This window comes from Pogoniulus pusillus, chromosome 43 (assembly GCF_015220805.1).
Source record: "Pogoniulus pusillus isolate bPogPus1 chromosome 43, bPogPus1.pri, whole genome shotgun sequence".
In the NCBI taxonomy this organism is placed as follows: domain Eukaryota; kingdom Metazoa; phylum Chordata; class Aves; order Piciformes; family Lybiidae; genus Pogoniulus; species Pogoniulus pusillus.
The window spans coordinates 341,399-361,690 of NC_087306.1; the positions used below are offsets into that span (position 1 = coordinate 341,399).

The 20,292-nt window shown below is 62.0% G+C and overlaps 2 protein-coding genes and 1 long non-coding RNA gene across 3 annotated transcripts; all 3 read left to right on the forward strand.

The window, feature by feature from the left end:
- LOC135192641 (keratin-associated protein 10-6-like) lies at positions 1-7,219 on the forward strand. The gene is made up of 4 exons (XM_064175911.1): positions 1-22; positions 1,073-1,282; positions 1,394-2,490; positions 7,105-7,219. The coding sequence occupies exons 2-4, from the start codon at positions 1,094-1,096 to the stop codon at positions 7,217-7,219; spliced, it is 1,401 nt and encodes a 466-aa protein (XP_064031981.1). The 5' UTR covers positions 1-22; positions 1,073-1,093.
- A 1,917-nt stretch (positions 7,220-9,136) lies between these two features.
- Positions 9,137-10,535, forward strand: LOC135192582 (uncharacterized). The gene is made up of 2 exons (XM_064175828.1): positions 9,137-9,173; positions 9,570-10,535. Exon 2 carries the CDS (start codon positions 9,591-9,593, stop codon positions 10,533-10,535), a length of 945 nt encoding a protein of 314 aa, XP_064031898.1. The 5' UTR covers positions 9,137-9,173; positions 9,570-9,590.
- Positions 10,536-14,504: 3,969 nt separating this feature from the next.
- LOC135192619 (uncharacterized) lies at positions 14,505-16,217 on the forward strand. Its single transcript, XR_010309017.1, has 2 exons — positions 14,505-14,613; positions 14,941-16,217. It is a non-coding gene; the product is annotated as an uncharacterized LOC135192619 (long non-coding RNA).
- Positions 16,218-20,292: the final 4,075 nt, after the last annotated feature.

The window sequence follows — 20,292 nt, forward strand, 5'->3', positions numbered from 1 at the left end:
GTTGTCCTCGCCTGGGAGCTGGGTAAGTCTGGCTGGTGCTGAGCCTTTGTCCTGCTGGGCTCTGAGGCTGCTGCTGAGCCTCTGCTCTGCTGGGCTCTGAGGCTGCTGCTGAGCCTCTGCTCTGCTGGGCTCTGAGGCTGCTGCTGAGCCTCTGCTCTGCTGGGCTCTGAGGCTGCTGCTGAGCCTCTGCTCTGCTGGGCTCTGGGGGCTGCTGGGCTCTGGGGGCTGATGCTGAGTCTCTGCCCTGCTGGGCTCTGAGGCTGCTTCTGCCTGGGTCACCTCAGAAAAAAGGATCTGTCTGTAGAACCCTTACATGGGGTGGGTGGAGTGGGGGGGTGGGCACCCTGGGGTGGGCATCCTGATGTGTGGGTGTCCTGGGGTGAGGGCAACCTGTGACATGGGCACTTGGTGGGTGAGCATCTCAGCCTGTGGGCACCTGACTGCCAGAGACACCCCTCAAGGGTCGGCAGCAGCAATTGGGCTGCTGCTGGGTTTGGGTCTGGGGGCAGCCAGAGCAGCCTGGGGGCAGCAGGGGAGGTGCCTGCAGGGCTGGGAGCAGGTCTGTGGCTGCTGTGCCCTCGCTGCCCTCCCACTGCCTGTGCGCCCCTGAAGGTGACCTTTGTGCTGCTGGGGCTGTGCTGGGAGCCTCCAGCTGTGCTGGGACCCCCAAGCAGCTGTGCCTTGGGTGCTCTCTGCCCCTCCAGCTGTGGCAGATGTGGGCAGAGGCTCAGAGCTGGCTCTGGGTTGGGCTTTTTTCTTCACCTGCCAGCCAGAGGCCAGGAGCCGGCACCAGGCACAGGCAGGAGGAGGGAAGGGGAAGGCTCTGGGACCAACCAGACCAACTGTCCCCCTGGAGGTGGGCAGGGAGCTGTGGCCAGGGCAGTGCCTGGCATTCCTCACTTGCTGCCATGCTTCAGAGCCACGAGAGGTGCCCTGGGTCCAGCCACGCTCCTGAGCTGGGCTTGAGGCCATGGCATAGAGGGCACCACAAGCAGCCAGCCCTGCAGTGCCCGCAGCAGCAGCTCAGTTGGGCTCCTCTCTGAGTGCTTCTCTTCCTCTCCTGTCCCTCCAGTGCTGCCAAACCCTCACCAGGATGCCAACCTACCTCCACCAGCGCCTCCCTCCAGCCTACCAGGACCCCGTCCCCATCAAGTGCCCTCCACTCTACCCTGCCAGGCAGACAGCAGTGCCCCCCTGGCACTCGACACTCTGCATCCCACAGACTGTGACCCCTTGTGTCCCCTGGCAGCAGCTGGTACCTTCCAGCCTGTCCCAGCAGTGTGTGACCCCCTGTGTCCCCCGGCAGCAGCTGGTGCCCTCCAGCCTGTCCCAGCAGTGTGTGACCCTCTGTGCCCCCCGGCAGCAGCTGGTGCCCTCCAGCCTGTCCCAGCAGTGTGTGACCCGCTGTGGCCCCCAGCAGCAGCTCTCCACCAAGTGTGTGCCCCAGGGCATCCTGCAGCAGCCCTCTGTGCCCCGCTGCATCACCACCTGCGTGCCCCAGCAGCACGGTGCCACCACGGGGGTGTCACAGGAGCCTGGTGTGACCAAGTGCGTGCCCCAGCAGCAGTGTGCCACCAAGGGTGTGCCACAGCAGCGCCCACAGTGCGTGCCCCCCTGTCCCCTCCAGCAGCACTGTGGCACCAGGTGTGTGACCACCTGCGTGCCGCAGCAGCCCTACCCCACCAAGGGCATCCCACAGCACCAAGGTGCCACCAAGTGCGTGCCACAGCAGTGTGTGACCACCTACGGCCCACGGCAGTGTGCCCCCCGGTGTGTCACCACCTGCGTGCCCCAGCAGCTCGCCACCGCCTCTGTCTGCTACAAGTCCCTGAGCTCTGGCGCCCCCCAGCGGCTCTGTGCCAGCGCCTGTGCCCCGCAGCAGTGTGCCAGCCGCTGTGTGACCAAGTGTGTGCCTCAGCAGTGTGCCACCACCTGTGTGCCACAGCAGAAGTGTGCCACTAAGTGTCTGCCACAGCAGTGTGTGACCAAGTGTGCCCCTCAACAGATGTGTGCCACCCAGTGCGTGCCACAGCAGCAATGTGCCACCAAGTGTGTGCCCCAACAGCAATGTGTCACCAAGTGTGCCCCTCAACAGATGTGTGCCACCCAGTGCGTGCCACAGCAGCAATGTGCCACCAAGTGTGTGCCCCAACAGCAATGTGCCACCAAGTGTGTGCCACAGCAGTGTGTGACCAAGTGTGTCCCTCAACAGATGTGTGCCACCAAGTGTGTGCCCCAACAGCAATGTGCCACCAAGTGTGTGCCACAGCAGCAATGTGCCACCAAGTGTGTCCCTCAACAGATGTGTGCCACCCAGTGCGTGCCACAGCAGCAATGTGCCACCAAGTGTGTGCCCCAACAGCAATGTGCCACCAAGTGTGTGCCACAACAGTGTGTGACCAAGTGTGTCCCTCAACAGATGTGTGCCACCAAGTGTGTGCCACAGCAGCAATGTGCCACCAAGTGTGTGCCACAGCAGTGTGTGACCAAGTGTGTGCCACAGCAATGTGCCACCAAGTGTGTGCCACAACAGCAATGTGCCACCCAGTGTGTCCCTCAACAGATGTGTGCCACCAAGTGTGTGCCACAACAGCAATGTGCCACCCAGTGTGTGCCACAGCAGCAATGTGTCACCAAGTGTGTCCCTCAACAGATGTGTGCCACTAAGCGTGTGCCCCAACAGCAATGTGCCACTAAGTGTGTGCCACAGCAATGTGCCACCCAGTGTGCCCCCCAGCAGCGTGTGCCCAAGTGTGCCCCGTGGCAGCACTGCTCAGCCCCCAGGTGGCCCTGGTAGGAGGCGCAGGGCAGCAGGGGCAGGGCAGGCTCTGGGCCCCTTCCTCTCTGTGCCTCTCTGGCTACTTCCCAGCTCTTGGGTTTGGTCTCCTCCTGCTTTGCAGAGCTTCCTCTGCAGCCCAGCTCCACTCTGGGCCAGGGGATGATGGTGATGATGGTGATGATGATGATGATGACGACGATTCCATGGGGGGGATGCTGCTGCTGCCATGGCAACACTGCAGCTGCCTGTGGCTTGGACTCAGGACCTCAGGGGGAGCTGCTGCTGAGGTCTGCCCTAACTCAGCCCCACGAGAGCCAACTCACCAAAGCAGGAGGGCCCAGGAGGGGCCAAGGAGCAGCCCAGGCCACAGCACAGTGCAGAGGGCTGCAGGCAAGGGCTGGCCCCTGCCAGCTCCCAGCTGATTCCTGCCTTTGGGACACAGTCACCCAGCTTGGCAAGACCTCCAGGATCAGCAGGTCCAACCTTCTACCCAGCACCTCCACCACCACATCCCCTGGAGCCAGATCTGCCCAGCCTCTGAGCAGCTCCAGGGCTGGGGACTCCACCACGTCCCTGGGCAGCCTGTGCCAGTGCCACTCCGGTCAGCCCAGGCTGGATGCCAGGCAGCTGCGAGGGCTCCAGGCCAGCTCTGGCCCTGCACAGCTCGGGAAGCTGAAGAGGAGCCTGCTGCAGAGTGAGCCTGTGGAGCTCCAACCACCTTCACTGCACGGGGGCAGAGGGGCACCCCCCCAGCTGCCTCCACTTCAGCAGCTGGCAGAGGTCCCTGCTGCTCTGCACCACTGCTGAGCCCCCAGGCAGGGTGGGGGTCTCCGCCTGGGGGGGCTGCTCTCTGCCGAGGCTTAGCAGGTGAAGTCTTCCTGCAGTGCCTTCGTTGCCCTAACTCAAGCTTGCAAACACAACCTGCAGGAGCAGGAGGCCTCTGGAGCAGGTCCCTGTGGGCTCCATGGTGCCTGAGGCTCTCCCCAGAGAGGCCTCTGAGTGCTCCTGTTAGATCTAAACACTGAAATAAACCTCTCTTGCCTGACCTCAGCTCAAGGCCTCCTCTTTTTGCCACCCCTGGTGGGCTCCTCCTCATGCAACCCCCCAAGCCCTGGCTGGAAGGCTCAGCAGTCCTCTCCTGTGCCCATCAGGGGCAGCAGCTTCTGGCTCTGAGCTGCTCGGGCAAGGCCAAAACAAACCTTGCCAGACCAGCCAGGGGGTGTGAGCAGGCCTGGGGACGCTGCCCTGCATCCTGCCCTGCCTCCTCCCTTGCTTGGCGACCTTGGGCACCTTCCTGGGTTGCCCTCTGAGAGCCAGGAGGTGTCCAAGATGAGCACTGAGTGACGTGGAGTTGGCACCTGGCTGCTGCCCAGGGCGCTCCGTGGGGCAGGGGGTGGGCAGCAGAACCTCCCCAGGCCTCCTCCTGCATGCCCACGGAGGGTGGCCCCGAAGGGCAGCAGTGCCCACAGCCCTGCCTCCCACCAGGGATGCTCTCAGCACTTCCTGTCCTTACAGCCAAGAGATGGGCACCAGTGAGGAGCTGCCACAGCCAGAGGAGCCCAGGGCAAGCCTCCTGGGTGGGCATCTCAGGGGGCATGGGACTGGGTTTGGAGGTGGTTTCGAAGGGATCTGCTTCTGACCCTGGCTCTGACTCACGCTGAGCTGCCAAGTGACCACAGAGCACTGTGCCTCAGTTTCCCCTGAGCTTAATTGGGCCTAATGACAGCCCCCAGGAGCAGTGCCCATGCAGCCCTCTGCGTCCCTCTGGGATGAAAGGGCTCTGGAGATGCTAATTAAGGAGCTCAGGATGACAGGGCAGGGTGGGAGCATCGCCTTAATGCCCTGCTGCCTGCACTGGCAACACCAAAGGGAACATCAGAGCCACTCGAAGGCTTCTTGGGCCAAAGCTGGATCGGGAGGTGCATTTATGGGGCCCATAAAAGGCTGCTAAGCTGTTTGCCTGCTCCCTGGTGCCAGCTTGGCTCTCAAACCCATCTCTCACTGAAGTGAACCAAGGGGGCTGGAATCCAGGGGAGTGAAAAGCAAGCAGGGAGGTGCTGGCTGGAGTTGGTGCTTTTGTTGTGGGCATGAAGCTCAGCCCAGGGAGAGGAGACCTCCATCTGGGCTCCTGAGGTTGCTCAGGTGGTGGCACCAGCAGGGAAAGTCTGGTTGGGAAGTCAGAAGTGGAAAGAAAAGGACCTCCAGGAGACAAATCCTGCCCTGGGCTGCATCCAGTGCAGGCAGCAGAGCAGGAGAGGGGACCCTGCCCCTTGGCTCTGCTCTGCTGAGACCCCAACCCCAATCTTGCCTCCAGCTCTGCTGTCCCCAGCAGGAGGAGGGCACAGAGCTGCTGGAGCCAGGCCAGAGGAGGCCACAAAGATGAGCCAAGGGCTGGAGCAGCTCAGCTGTGAGGACAAGGCTGAGGGAGCTGGGGTTGGGCAGCCTGGAGAAGGCTGCAGGGGGACCTCATCGCTGCTGCCAGCACCCGAAGGGATCCTGTGGGAAGGCTGCAGAGGGAGGCCTGAGCAACCTGCTCTAATTAAAGGTGTCCCTGCTCACTGCAGGGGGCTTGGGCAAGATCACAGCGTGGGCTGATTAGAAGGGACCTTCAAGATCACCCAGTCCCAGCTCCCCTGCCACGGGCAGGGACACTCCACACAGGCAGGGACACTCCACCGGCCCAGGCTGCTCAAGGGCCACCTCCATGGAGGGGCATCCACTGCCTCCCTGGGCAGCCTGTGCCAGGCTCTGCCCACCCTCACTGTTAGGATTCCTTCCTCACCTCAGCCCCAGTCTGCCCTCTTCCAGCTTGCACCCTCAGCCCTCGTCCTGTCACCAAAGTCCCTCCCCAGCTCAGGACCCTTCAAGGGTCACATCCAGCACTTTGCTGCCTTCCCACCCCCTCCGTGAGGGCTCAGCTCACTTCACCCCTTCTGCTCCAGTGTCTGGGACCTCACCTCAGCCCCCAGCCTGCTGGAACCCAAACCACAGCTGCCAGCTCCACATTAAAGGGCAAAAACTAAACCCAGCCAAGGGCCTGACCTCTGCTGATGAGGATCTGACTCCATCCCAGCGCATTCCTGGTGGGCACCGAGGTTCACACCACTGCTAATTTTCCTTCGGGTTTGTTCCTGGCCCAAGCAGGGAACAAAGGGAGGGGGAGGAGGGGCTCAGAGGGTGTGCAGCAGAGCAGGAAGTGTCATCTCTGCTCGCAGGACACCAACCTGGCTCCATGCAGCCTCCTGGCCCCAGGCTGCTCCACCGCTCCCCGTCCTCGGCGCTCCGCTGAGCCTCACCCCCCTCAGCAGCTCCTTCCCTCGGCGCAGGTCCCTTCTAGGAGCTCTCTTGTCCCTAGCCCAAGGCTTTCTCAGCCCAAACCATCCATTCCCTGCCCTGGCTTCCCCGGGTGAGAGGAGGATGTCTGCATGCCACAGTAATGATGCCTGCAGAGAGCTGCCCTGAGCCCTTCCTGCGTGGTGCTGCCCTGGATCGCTGCGTGGAAATGAGGACTCCCTCGGCCTCGGCTGCAGCCTTCTGCCAGGTGCAGAGGTGGCTCTTAGCTGGGTTTGCCACAGGCATGCAGGATGCTTTGGCATCACCCATGGGCATGGGCAGGGTGAGGGTCATCATCAGACCCCACCAGAGTGTCCTTGGTCTGCTTCAGCACCTTGGGTCTGGAGGTTCCCACTGAGAGGTGAGGCAGGTGCCAGAGAGCCTCAGCATGGAGGGCTGGGAGGGACCTCTGGAGATCATCTCCTGCACCCCTCTGCTCCAGCAGGGCACCCACAAGGATCAGATGCCCTTGGGGGCTGCTCTCCTGCAGGATCTCAGCCCCAGGGCTCAGCCTTTGCTGCTCACAGAGCTGCTCCAGGCCTCTCAGCATCTTCCCAGCCCCCACTGGACTCTCTCCAGCAGCTCCCAGTCCCTCTGCAACCCGGGGGGGGGGGGGTGTGTGTGGGGTGCGGCAGAGCTGTCCCCAGCACTCCAGAGGTGGCATCGCAGGGGCAGAGCAGAGGGGCAGCAGAACCTCCCTTGCCCTGCTGAATGCCCCCCAGAGGTCCCTGCAGTCAGAGGTGGGGGCAGAGCCAGGACAGCCATTCCCAGAGGCACGGAGCTGCACGTGGCTGGGCCGGTCCGGCCCTGGCAGGGCAATTTAGACGTCGCCCAAACCGCCTCACCCCCCCGGGGCACTCAGCCGCTCCATAAAAGCCGTGCCAGCGCCGGGCTGTCCCCGGCACTTCTCGGCGGTGGCTCCCACAGATGGAGAGGGTAAGTTTGGCTCTTCCCACAGCTCCTGAAGGCTCTTTTCACCCCTGGGTGCCCAGAGCAGGCAGAGCAGCTGCTGATGTCCTGCTGGAGAAGCATCCTCCGGTGGATGCTGCCCTCGGCCCCGGCGTGCGCAGCTCCGGCGCCTGCAGCGGCTCCTCCGTGCTGGACTGAAGCGCTGGGGAAGCTCTTCCAGATGGACTCTGAAGTCAGGAGTGGGACTTGGAGGGCTCTGGCTGCTTTTCCTGCCGGCTGTGGTCCGGAGGAGGTTGTTGACTTCTGGCGGGGCTGGATGCTGGCAGGAGGCAGGCGGCAGCCTGCAGGCGGAGGAGGCTCCTCTAGAGGAAGCGGCGTGGAGGAATTCTGCTGCAGTCTGATGGAGCTCAGAGACCTCTCCCGGGGACTTTCAGATCCCTGAGCCACATTTTCAGACGCTAGGGAGAAGCTGCCCAGCTGTGGAAGCCAGCAGGGACTCTCCAGCTAAGGCTGACCGCGTTAGGACTCCTGCCCAGGCTGGGAAGCGAACGAGCCCCTGGCAGCAGAGACCTCCAGGCCCTTCCTCTGGGAGCTGTTTGTCCGAGGAGCAGCAGCAGAGGCTCTGGGGGTGGGCACGCAGCGGTGCCAGCTGCTGCGGCTGCCAGCCCAGGGCGGGTTGTGTTAGCTGGGGATTAGCCTAATTGCGGCCATCAGTCCTGCTAATGGCAGTGGCAGAGGGCGCAGCTGCCGCCGCGGCCACCCGGGGAGAGGAACGGCCTGGGGGCTCCGGACGGAGCCAGAGGGTCCAGGAAACGCAGCTCCTTCCAAGCCCTTCCATGGTGTGGCCTCAGCTCCAAAGCAGCCTTGAAATGGAGGTGTCCAAGGCCAGCTGGGATGAGGACTGGAGGAACTTGGGCTGGGGGGAGGTGTCCCTGGGAGCTGGGTGAGGGCTTGGAGGTCCCTTCCAGCCCAACCCATTCCATGAAGCTATGAGAGGAGACCTCAGCGTTCTGGCCCAGGGCTCCTTTCCCCGGGGGCTGAGCTGGGATGGTTTCTCCTGCCTCTCCCAGGGCCAAGGCCAAGTGAGACACTCACAGTGGTCTGAGGAGGGAAGTGTGGACCTCCTGGTCCCCTCTGTCCCCTCTCCCTGGCTGTGGTCTTGGCTGGACCACTGCTTGCTCCAGGATGAGGTTTCACTGCCAGAGCTGCCATGCCAGGCACTGGCAGTGGATCCTGTGTCACCAGGACACTGTAGCTCAGTGGCACTGCACTGCAGGGCTGGAGGCTGCTTTGAATGGGGGCAAACTCTCTCACCTCACTGAGGATTGACCAGTCAACCCCCTGGCAGCTTCTCCTCTCCTGGCATGGCTCTGCCAAGCACCAGCAGCCACCCTGCAGCGTTTCCCCTTTTCTTCTCACGAAGCTGCCCACACCTCAGCCTGAAGCTGGGACCCTGAGGGACTGAGCTGGTGCCATGGGAGCAAGCTCAGAGCCTCTCCTTGGTGGCTCTCTGCCCAGCAGACCCCTGTGGCACTGTTAGTAGGCAAGGAGGTCACAGCTGCTGAGCTTTGTGATGCCACTGCTCTGTCCTTGCCTTCAACCAGCTAATTGGAGCTCAGCTTGGGCTCACCTGCAGCCACACCTGAGCATTACAGCCTGGGCACACCCAGGCTGTCATCCCTGCTGCCTTGGAGTTGCAGGACATCTCAGGAAGCTTCTAGGAAGTAGGACAGGAGGGTCACAATGTCACTTCTTTGTGATGTGCCTTGATGGACACTTAGCTGCTCTTGGAAGGGTGGCAGGAGAGCTCCTCAGTTTGCCTGGCCCCAGCCCTTGAGCTGTTCCTGGGCTCTCCAAGCAGGGTGCGGGGCTGTGAGCTGAGAATGAGCTCTGCTGCTCACCTGGGCACTCACAGCCTGGCCCTGAGTCACCGAGAGCCTCTGACCTCAGCAGAGCCAGGGCGTGGGCTTGTCCTGGTGAGATGCCTGTGGGGAAGCTCCAAGCCCTGCACCAGGAGAAGTGCCTGGGAAAGTGAGCCCAGTGGAGGCCACAAAGATGCTGAGGAATTGGAGCAGCTTTGTGGGGTGCAAAGGCTGAGAGCCCAGAGGAGAGCAGCCCTAGAGGGGATCTGAGCAATGTTTGCATCCAAAGGGTGAGGCCAGGAGAATGTGGCTGGGCTCCCTCCGGGGCTGGGCTCTCACTGGGGCTGGGCTCTCTCCGGGGCTGGGCTCTCACTGGGGCTGGGCTCCCTCCGGGGCTGGGCAGTGGTAGATAAAGGGCCAGGGACACAAACTGCAACCCAGGAGGTTTCACTTGGACACGAGGAGAAGCTTCTCACCTTCGAGGGTGCTGGAGCCCCTGGAGCAGGCTGCCCAGAGAGGTTGAGGAGTCTCCTTCTCTGGAGGCTTTCCCAACCCTCCTGGATGTGTTCTGCTGCAGCCTGCTCTGGGCCTTGCTTTAGCAAGGGTGGGGGTGGTTTGGAGGAGATGCTCTCCAGAGGTCCCTGCCAACCCTCACCCTTCTGTGACTCTTACTGCTGCCCCTCCAGGCCTGAGCACCTGCCCTGGCCATGCACTACTACGGGGACTGCTACAGCCACCTCTGCCTGCCCGGCTCGGGCTGCCTTGCCGAGACCACGCAGCGCTGCCCGCCGCAGCCCGACGCCTGCAGCACCACCTGCCACCCGCTCAGCATCACCAAGAGCCCCGTGCCCAGATGGCAGAGCTACACCCAGCCCTTCACCTACGTGTGCCCCAGCCTGAGTGCCAGCCAGGCAGCTCTGCTGTCCTGCCAGCCCTACCTCCAGAAGTGTGTGGTGCTGTACCCCGAGCCCTGCGAGACCACCCAGCTCCTGCCCTGCAGGAAGCCCAGCGTGAAGCTGAGCACTCTGCCGAGCTTCCAGCACTGTGAGACCAACCCCCCCGTGAAGAAGAGGGTGGCCAAGAGCCTCCCCCCCTGTGCCCCCAGGTGCCCAGAGCCCAGCAAGCTGAAGTTCCCCCCGTGTGGGATTAGGTCCTCGTCCTCCTGCAGGGAGGGCTGCAGGTCGCAGAAGGTCTCCAAGTGCTCCTCGCAGCGCTGCAGCGCCGCAGCCCTGCAGGGGCTCACCAGCGGCTACTCGCGGCCCCTGCGGGGAGCCACCGAGTGCCCCCCCCAGCAGTGCACCGTGCAGTCCTTCCTGGGGGAGTACGTGAAGGGCTTCCCCCACCAGAAGTGCATGAAGGGCTACCCCACGCAGGAGTATGTCACCACCTACTCCTCCCAGCCCTGCGTCGCCAAGTCCCCGCCGCGGCCGCAGTGCCCCCCGGCGCAGGGCACCAAGGAGCGCTCCTCACAGCAACATGCAACCAAGTCCCCCCTGGCTCAGGACGGAGCCAAGCACAAGAGTTCCTCCACCCAGCACCTAAGCAAGTCCAAGTGCCTCCACCCCCGAGCCGCCCAGCACTCGCCGCACGGAGCAGCCAAACGCTCCAGCCCGGCCAAGAAGAGTCGCTGCAGCTCCAGGTGGCTGTGGTGAAGCAGCTGCAGAAGCCATCGTGAAACCAGCAAGCAATGTAGCCAAGGGCTGAGCTGATTTTCCTCCCCCCACCGCCCCTGTTCCCACCCCTAACTCCCCAGAGAAGCTTTGTCCTTTACCCCTTGCTGTACCCACTCCGAGCTCCTGGAGCTCGTTGCCTTTCCTGCTGGATCACACCTCAGTGATCCCTGCAGCAGGAAAGAGGAGGGGGTGGGAAGCTCAGGGGCTCTGAGCTGACGCTCAGGTGCTGACCTTAAGCCAACAAAACTCTGCTGCAGCACCTGCCAGCCCCAGAGGCTGTTGCTGCTGTTGGGTCCCTTCCACCCCCAGGTTGCTCCCATCATTAAACTCAGGCTGCAGCCAAGTTCCTGCTCTCTGGTTTCTTTTCCATGATTCTCTAACTGCTTCTGACATCTGCTCCTGGGGAAAAACAACAACCACCTGGACACCAGGGGGGACTTCTTCCCTGCAAGGGTCCCAAAGCACTGGAACAGGCTCACCAGAGAGGTTGTGGAGTCTCCTCTGGAGACTTTCCAGGCCTGTCTGGATGTGTTCCTGTGTGCCCTCAGCTAGATTGGGTGGTCCTGCTCTAGCAGGGGTTCATAGAATCACCCAGGGGGGCAGAGAGCTCCAAGCTCATTCAGTCAAACCCAGCCTCCAGCCCTGCCCAGCCAACCAGACCATGGCACTCAGTGCCCCCAGACAGCCTTGGCTTCAACACCCCCAGCCATGGGCACTCCACCACCTCCCTGGGCAGCCCATGCCAGTGCCAATCACTCTCTGGGCACAGCTTCCTCCTCACACCCAGCCTCAGCCTGCCCTGGCACAGCTTCAGGCTCTGTGCCCTGCTTCTGGCCCTGGGGGCCTGGCAGCAGAGCCCAACCCCAGATGGCCACAACCTCCCTGCAGGCAGCTGCAGGCAGCAATCAGCTCTGCCCTCAGCCTGCTCTGGGCCAGGATGCACCTCCCCAGCTCCCTCAGGGCTGTGCCCCCTCCCCAGCCTTGCTGCCCTGCTCTGGGCACCTGCCAGCCCCTCAGCAGCTCTCTGCAATGCAAGAGCCCAGAGCTGGGCACAGCACTGCAGGGGTGGCCTGAGCAGTGCCAGCACAGGGGCACAAGAACCTCCCTTGGTTGGACTCAATGATCTCCTTGGGTCCCTTCCAACCCCTGACATCTGTGACCCTCTGACCCCCCTGCTGTTAAACCTCTCCTTTGTGTCAGTCAGGGCAGGACTGATGCAAGCAGAGGAAAGAGGAACCTTCAACTCCAGCTGTTCCTAACATATTCCTGGGCAGCAGGAGCTGGTCATGGCCTTGGCCAGCTTTTGGGCTCTCACCACACACAGGGCAGGACCAAAGCACAAATCCTTGCACACCTGCCCCACACCACAGCTCCTTGCACACCTGCCCTACATGCAACCAGGGAAGCAGAAGCTCTTTGCCACCCCAGAAGCTTCTCCCATCACTGCTGAGGCAGCTCCTTGGGCCTGCTCTAGCTGGGGATGTCCCTGCTGGCAGCAGGATGACCTTTGAAGGTCCACTCCGACCCAATGCATTCCATGATTCTCTTGTCCCCTCTCTCCTCCTGCCACCTGCCCTGGCAGCAGACCCAAGTTTCCCTCATCAGATGGGTTAGGAGGTGGCGCCGCCTCCCGGGGCTGTCCTGCGCCGCCTCCCGGTCAGGTCCTGCGCCGCCTCCCGGTCAGGTCCTGCGCTGCCTCCCGGTCAGGTCCTGTGCCGCCTCTCGGTCAGGTCCTGTGCTGCCTCCTGGCCAGGTCCTGTGCGTTGTCATTGAAGGGACCTGGTAGCCCAGAAGGTGACACGAGGAAGTGCTGCCGCCTGGTGGCGATGGAGGCTAACTGCAGGTTGTGCTGCCTGGGCCGGCAGCAGCCCAGGGACCTCCTTCTGGCTGGCTTTCAGGAGGCCACATTCATGGAATGGGACCTTCAAGATCATCCAGCTCCAGCCCCCTGCCATGGGCAGGGGCACCCCCACCAGACCTAGGTGCTCAAAACCTCATCCAACCTGGCCTTGAACACCCCCAGGGAGGAGGCATCCATAGCCTCCCTGGGCAACCTGTGCCAGGTGTGGGAGATCCCCACCCTCACTGGGAAGATCTCCTCTGTCTGGTGTTGGATGTTCAGCACAAGAGCCATGGACAGCCAGGAGCAAGTCCAGTGGAGGCTGCAGGGTGCTCAGGGCACTGAAGAGCTTTAACCACCCCCAGCACCTCCAAGTCCTTCTCCACAGGGCTGCTCTCAATCCCTTCACCCCCCCAGCCTGTGCTGATCCCAAGCACTGCCCTCATCCATTTCCAGGACCTTGCACTTGCCTTGTTGAAGCTCATGAGGTTCACCCAGTCCCACTCCTGGAGCTTGCCCAGGTCCCTCTGGGTGGATCCTGTCCCTCAGGCACATCCACTGCCCTTGGGCCCTCTGCAGGTGAAGTGGCACAGGAGCAGGGATTCCCATGTTCCCAGATGCTTTGCTCATCCTTAAGGAAGAAAGGTCCAAGCAGAAATTGCTTCAGGGGTCACCAAGTGCCCCCTGAGCTTCCAGAGAAGGTGTAAGGTGGTTTCTACCACCAGCTGGGAAGAGCTCATCTGGGTTGGCCTCCAGCCTGAGCCAGGAACCTGAGGCCTGGCTTCTGGGATAATTTGGTGTGAACTTTTCACTGCCCCTTGGGAGAGGATGGGGAAGAGGATCCTGACAATTAGGGTGCGGTGGGGTGAGGCTGGAAGGCACCTGGGGACACTCAGCACTGGGTTATGCATGCAAAGGGCTTTGTCCTTGGTGTCTTATCTGAGCCAGACACCTCAGGGCCAAACAGCAGCTCCAAAACCTGCATTCTCCTGCTGGAAGTGCCTGAGATGTTCTCCCAAACAGGATTTTGTTGTCTCCAGCCTTGACAGCTCAGGGCAGCTCCTCGTGGCCACCCTGGACCTCCCCTGGGCACCCTGAGGCAATTTCCTCTTGTCCTGTCCCTTGCTCCCTGGGAGCAGAGCCCAACCCCACCTGGCTTCAGCCTCCTCTCAGGGAGCTGCAGAGGCCAATGAGCTCTGCCCTCAGCCTCCTCTTCTCCAGGCTGAGCTCCCCCAGCTCCCTCAGCTGCTCCTCCCCAGCCCTGTTCTCCAGACCCTTCCCCAGCTTTGTTGCCCTGCTCCAGCCCCTCGACGTCCTTCTAGGAGCACTTCGCTGCATCCATCCAGAGGTGGTAGCACCACGGCAGGAATTCCTTCAGCCCACGGACTGAGGGAACTCCCCCCCCCGGCCTGCCCCAGGCTGTCCCAGGGGAGGTGGAATCCTGCTGGTAAACAGGGCTCGGCTAATGACAGTCATTAGGCAGGCAGGAAGCTTTGTTTGGGAGGCAATTAGAGCTCTCCTGCAAAGGGCTGGTCTCATCCTCCTGGCAGTGCAGGGAAGCTCTATAAAACCCGCGGCGCTCAGGGCTGCTCTGGCCGCTGCTCTCCCTCCTCCCCGGACAAGCAGGTAAGTGCCATCCACCTCACCTAATGAGAGGAAAGGGTCGGCAGGGCCTTGGCACAGACTCACCCTGCGGTGTCCGACGTCCTAATGGGCTTCTTCCTCCCAAGCGCTGCAGGAGCGATCGCTCCATGGGCTTGGAGCCCTCAAATCCCTTTGCGGCGGGGAGGGGAAGGTGGAATTTGGCTGTTCTCAGTCGATTGCAGCCAGCTGCATGGCCCCCAGCTGTGGAAGTGCCCAGGTGAAATAAAGCAACCTGGAACCACAGGTTCGGAGTTGGAAGAGACCTTTCAAGGCTCATTCAGTCCAGCCTAAAGCTCCCCCGGCCGCGGAGGGGCTGAGGTTGGGCATCTGCTGCTGGCTCAGGCTGCTCCTTGCGGGTCTGCACCCAAAGCCTGGGGAGCAGGCAGCTGCAGCTCTGGTTCCAGCAGTCCATGCTCACCAACCAGCGAGAGTTTAGTTCTCCCCGGGGGCTAAAAAGGTGCTGCAAATCTGCCTGCTGCTGCCTGAACGGTCCTGGTTTGCACCCAGACCTCAGCCCCAGCAGAGTGCAGCTCCCCAAGGGATGAGCTCTGCCCAGGTTTCAGCTCCTCTCAGGTTTGCACTGGTCACGGCTGCAGACCCTGCCCGGGGAACAGCACTCCACAAGCACAACTCTATCCCTACTCAGTGACCCCGGGGGGGGGGCGTTTCTTTTCCCTACTCAGTGACCTCGGGGTGGGTTTTGATACTTTCTCTACTCAGCGACCCCAGAGTGGGTTTGTTCCTTTCCCCACTCACCAGCTCCAGAATGAAGTTTGTTTCTTTCCCTGCTCAACGGCTCCAGGAGGATGCTAAGTGTTGGCAGAGAGCAAAGCCAGGCAGAGCAATGAGATCTCCTTAACCTTTGCATCCTGATGAGGCATTTTGTGGCCTGTCCTGCAGGTTCTCCACTGCCTCTCCTGGATGTCCTTGGCGGGGGAGTGGGACCCAGGCCGACGTCCCTGCAGCATGCAGTGCCCAGAGCCTCTCGCCGCCAGCAGCAGTGAGCCCTGCGTCGTGTCCTGCGCTGCCTCCAGGGTCATCATCTACCCTCCTCCGGTCCTCATCACCTTCCCGGGGCCCATCCTCAGCACCTGCCCCCAGGAGACGGTGCTGGGAAGCTCTGCAGGGCCGCAGGGAGGGGCAGCAGCAGCTCCTCTGCCAGCCCTAAGACCAGAAGCTCTGTGCTCTAAGCCACCTGCAGAGAGCTTCACCCCCAGACCCACGCCTGGGGGTGCCCAGAGGGTCTCCTATGTGTTTGCCTCCCGCTGGCTGCACCCCTGCAGCAGACCTGGCTACAGAGGCTGCCAGCCACCCGGGGCTGAGAGGGAGGAGCAGGCTGCAGAGGAGGAGAAGCAGCCAGCAGCTGAAAGCACAGACACAGAACAGGAGGGCAGAGAGACCCCAGAAGCATGACACAGCCACGGCGAGCCCAGAGGCCTGGTGGAGTCCTTCTGCCTCTCCAAGCAAACGGTTCCTGCCCTGAGTGCTGCCTGCCCCTGGCTTGCTGGGCTCTGTCCTTCCCCCGGGTGCCTTCCAGGGAGGTGATGAGGGCAATAAAATCCTCCCTCTCCTAAGTCCTGTGAGCAGCCCGGGCTGGGCTCAGCAGGGCAGAGGATGTTTTACGAGCAGCACAAAGGTGCTGAGCTGGGACCCATCCAGCTGAGAGCAGCTCCAGCTTTCACTGCCAGGCTTAACGAGCCTCAAGCACGCAGCGGCACCAATCAGCAGGGAATTCACTTTCCCTCTTGCTGCACAGACTGAGGCACACAGAAAGGGCTTTGGTGCTGGGCTTCGGGGAGGAGGTTGGGCTGGGGGAGCAGAGGTGGATCCTCTGTGGGTGTTTGGCTTTACAGAAGGATGAGGAAGGGGGGGAAAATGTCTGGTGACATCTCCCACTCGAAAAGGGGAGTGGAAGCTGGATCCAAGGCACAGAAGCTGCACCTGGAGCTGTTCCCTCCATGCTGCTGTTTCTTCTGCCAGGCTCATCCTGTCCTTTCCCTTCCCATTAAAAGGATTCTGCAGCACCCTGGTGGCTTTTCTGCTTCCTTCCCCTCTTGACTTTCAGCTGAGATCTGGGTTGAGGAATCCATCACTAAAGACCTCTGAGGTGGAGCCCAACCACCACCGCATGGCCCCCTGAGCCACAGCCCAAGAGCACCCTGCAGGTGTGGCTGGGCACAGCTGCCAGCTCTGCCAGCAGAATCCCTCCAGCCCAGCAGGGCAGGGGTGGGAAGGGTCCTCTGGAGATCACCCAGGCCAACCTCCTGCTCCAGCAGGGCACCCACAGCAGCTTGCCCAGGGGCACAATGCCCAGGGGGGGCAAGGAGACTCCACAACCTCTCTGGGCAGCCTGCTCCAGGACTCTGAACCCTCCAGGCCAAGACTTTTCTCCTCATGGAACCTCCAGTTTGTGCCCCTTGCCCCTGGGCACCACTGGGCAGAGTCTGGCCCCAGCCTCTTGCCCCTCAACCTTCAGCTCCTGCAGAGCATTGATCAGGTCCCCATCAAGTCAAGCCCAGGGCCTGGGGCTGGAGGCTCCTGAGGGCCCCACCCTGCTGATGACCTCATTCCCAAATTTCATTCCCAGCACTTTCCTGCACGGGGCAGGCAATCAGAGAGGCTCTAACCTGTGCCCTGCCTCCCATCTTATCTGGGGTGTGACAGCAAGGCACAGCTCACAGCCAATCCTCCCAGCTGCAGCAGTGGCACCCCCAGAGCTCATCAATAAAGTAGGACACAAGACACAAGCTGATGGCTGCGAGGTGGAGGAGGAGATGGGGGAGCCCCCTCCTGCCAGGGGCACTGCTCACACAGACACCCCCCAGGGGCTGCTTCTGGGGCCAAGCAGATTGGCAGGGGGCAGGGAGCAAGCTCAGGCTGCTCACCCCCAGGCAGAGGCTGCTCACCCCCAGGCAGGTGTCCTGCAGCAGCAGATCACAGCAGAGGCAACAGCCCCCGGGGGCTGCAGCAGAGGGATGGGCAAAGCCTCTCCTCAGAGGCTGGCAGCTGCCCAGGGAGACAGAGCAGGGGGAGCAGGGAGACTGGCACAGCTCCAGGCAGGTTTGCATGGGGTGGCTGAGGGCTGCTGCTGAGCTCTTGGCTGTGCCTGTTGCTTTGAAAGGGTCTTTGGGCAGATCTTTGCAGGGGCTGCTGGCAGGGCTGGGCCCAACCCTGGTGGGCATGGACCCAGGGAATGGTTCTGGCTGGAAAAGAGCAAAGCTCAGGGCAGGAAGGGGCCCAGGGCTGATGCCACTCTCCAGAGGGATTCCTGCTCCCTGCTGTCACCAGGACGAGCTGCTCCTGCTCAGGGGGTGCTGAGGTCTTCTTTGTCTGCTCAGCACCTCTGGGGGTGATCTCAGAGGGGAATTTGCTCAGCTCACAGCAGGCTGCTGGCCACATCCTCCCCCCCAGTGGCTGGAGCAGCTCAGCTCCTGTGCTGCAGAGCCCAGCAGAAGGCTCCCAGGAGCTCAGGAGGATTTCTGGGCCTGAATCCCACTGGAGCTGAAGCCCCTTGCAAAATGCCTTCAGAGAGGCTGCCCTGAGTGGCTTGGAGAGGCCCCCAGGACCTTCAAGCTCCTCCAGCCCAACCATTCTCTCACTCCACCAAGGTTGGGCTCATAGAACCAGCCAGGGCTGGAAGGGACCACAAGGATCAGCCAGTGCCAACCCCCCTGCCATGGGCAGGGACTCTCTGCCCTAGGGCAGGCTGCCCAGAGCCATGGCCTCAGCACCACAGCTCTGACACCCCTCCAGGGGTGGGCACTCAGCCACCTGCCTGGCAGCCTGTGCCAGGCTCAGAGAACCCTTCCAGTGGAGAAGTTTCTTCTGATGTCCAACCTAAACCTGCCCTGCTCAGGCTGTGTGGGGCTCTGAGCTGCCTGCTCTGGTCGGGGGTGTCCCTGCTGGCTGCAGGCGTTGGCCTGGATGACCTCCAGAGGTCCCTTCCAGGATCCCAGGTCGCTGCCTCCCCTCTGGCTGCTGCCCTGCCCTGCCCTGCTGCCAGTCGGTAGGGAGGGTGCCAGAGCTGACTGTCACTGCAGCATCCCACACATAACCTCGCTGCCTCCTGCCAGCCTCCTCTCCCTCTGCACCACGTGGCACAGAGAAGGATGCTCTCATTATGGGATAACTGATGCCCAAAAGTCACCCAACCTGCCCAAGGACACTCAGTACCCAAGGGTGGATCTAAGGCTCAGCCACACCTAATTATTATTAGCCTCATTAGCTAGAACCTGTCATTAGCATTCCAGTAGGACCTGGCAGCCACATCTGTGATGGGGCTGAGCAGACCAAGGCCTGGGATGGACACAGGAGGAGAGGCAGAATGAGCCCTGCATGGGATGCCCAGAAAGGTGCCAGGGCAGGGCTGTGCTGCTTCCATCCCTTTGCCAGCTGTGACCTGAGCTGCTGGCAGTGCCCTGACCTCTCTGGCAGCTTTTCACTCAAGCTGAGGTTTCTGCCTTGCTGGCCTCAGCTGGAAGCAGCAGCTCCATACAGAGACCTTGCAGCAGAAAGCCTGGACCCAGGGGTCTCAGGATCATTAAATGGTTTGGGCTGGCAGGGACCTTGGAGCTCATCCAGTGCCAGCCCCCCCTGCCCTGCCCACACACCTCCTCCTCCAGCTGCCTGCTCAGGGCCTCATCCAACCTGGCTTTGGACGTTGCCAAGGTTGGAGCCTCCACAGCTTCTCTGGACAGCCTGTCCCAGTGCCTCCCACCCCCCTGGGGAAGGATTTCCTCCTCCTGCCCCATCTCGACCCAGCCCCTTGCAGCCTGGAGCCATCCCCTCTCGTCCTGTCCCTCCAGGCTGTTGTACACAGTCCCTGCACAGCTCTCCTGGAGCCCCTTCCAAACCCTGGCAGGCTGCTTGGAGGTCTCCCTGGAGCCTTCTCTGCAGACTGAACAGCCCCAACCTGTCCCCACAGCAGAGCTGCTCCAGCCCTGAGATCACCTCCAGCTGTCTCCTCCTGGCAGCAGAGCTCTGCTTTGCCTCCTCCATCTCGGAGCTCTCCCCTAAGCTCCTCTCCCAGAGCAGTTCCCTTTCCATCTCCCTGCCTTGCAGGATCCCCAGAGCCTGGCAGCTGCCAGCTTTTCCTGCTGACATGAGCAAGTTTAATTAGGTAATGACCCATAATGAAGATTTAATTAATAGCTTTAGAATTAATAGATTATTAAATTGGCCTCCAGCACCACACCCAGAGGCTGAGTCACCAGCAGCAGGGATCCACTCCGTGGCAGCCTCAGTGCACGCCAGGGGCACAAACACAGGCCTGGGAATGGTTTGCAGGGGTGGAACTGTCAGGGCAGCAGCCCCCAGCCTGGAGCCAGCAGCCCCCAGGAGCCCTCAACCTGGACTCAGGAGCCCCCAGCCTGGACCTAGCAGCCCCCAGCCTGGACCCAGGAGGCCCCAGCCTGGACCCAGGAGCCCTCAGCTCCTGAGGAACCAACTCCAGCAGGCATCTCCACCACCCTGGCATTTGGGGTGGGTCCAGCTGCCCCCCACAGTTCTCTGGCATGGGACAAAAGTGCTCTTCCAGGCTGCTTTGGCCTGAACACAGAGCAGCCACCCCAGCAGGTGCACATCACCTGCTCACCTCTCTGTGCCTCCTGGGGCTTATCTGAGCTCCTTCACCTCCTTGCAGCAGCTCACACAAAGAGAAGGCAGCGAAAGTCTCCTCCTCCTCCTCGCCTGGCTCTGGCAGGGTGCGGTGAGGTGGAGCAGGGCTGGGCTGGTCTGATCTGTGGAGCAACTTCAGCAGCCTTATCGATGCTGCATCATCAGCTCTTCCCACACCTGGGGACTGGAGCTGACCCAGCAGCCCTCAGAGCCCTTCAGCCCTGTTGCTGGTCAAGCAAAGTGACTTTGACCCAGAAAACATGGAGTGGAGCTTCTCCCTTCCTAGGAGAGGCTGGGGGGGTGCTGGGCCTCTGGAGCCCCCAGCACAAGCAGGACATGGAGTGAGTCCAGAGGAGGTCATGAAGATGTTGAGAGGGCTGCAGCAGCTCTGCTCTGAGCACAGGCTGCAGGAGTTGGGGCTCTGCAGCCTGGAGAGGAGAAGGCTTCCAGGAGCCCTCGGAGTGGCCTTGCAGGATCTGGAGGGGGCTGCAGGAGGGCTGGGGAGGGACTATGGACAAGGTCTGGTGGTGACAGGAGGAGGAGGAATGGGTTTGGAGTGGCAGAGGGGAGATTGAAACTGGATGTGAGGAAGCAGTGAGGACGGTGAGACCCTGGCACAGGTTGCCCAGGGAGGTG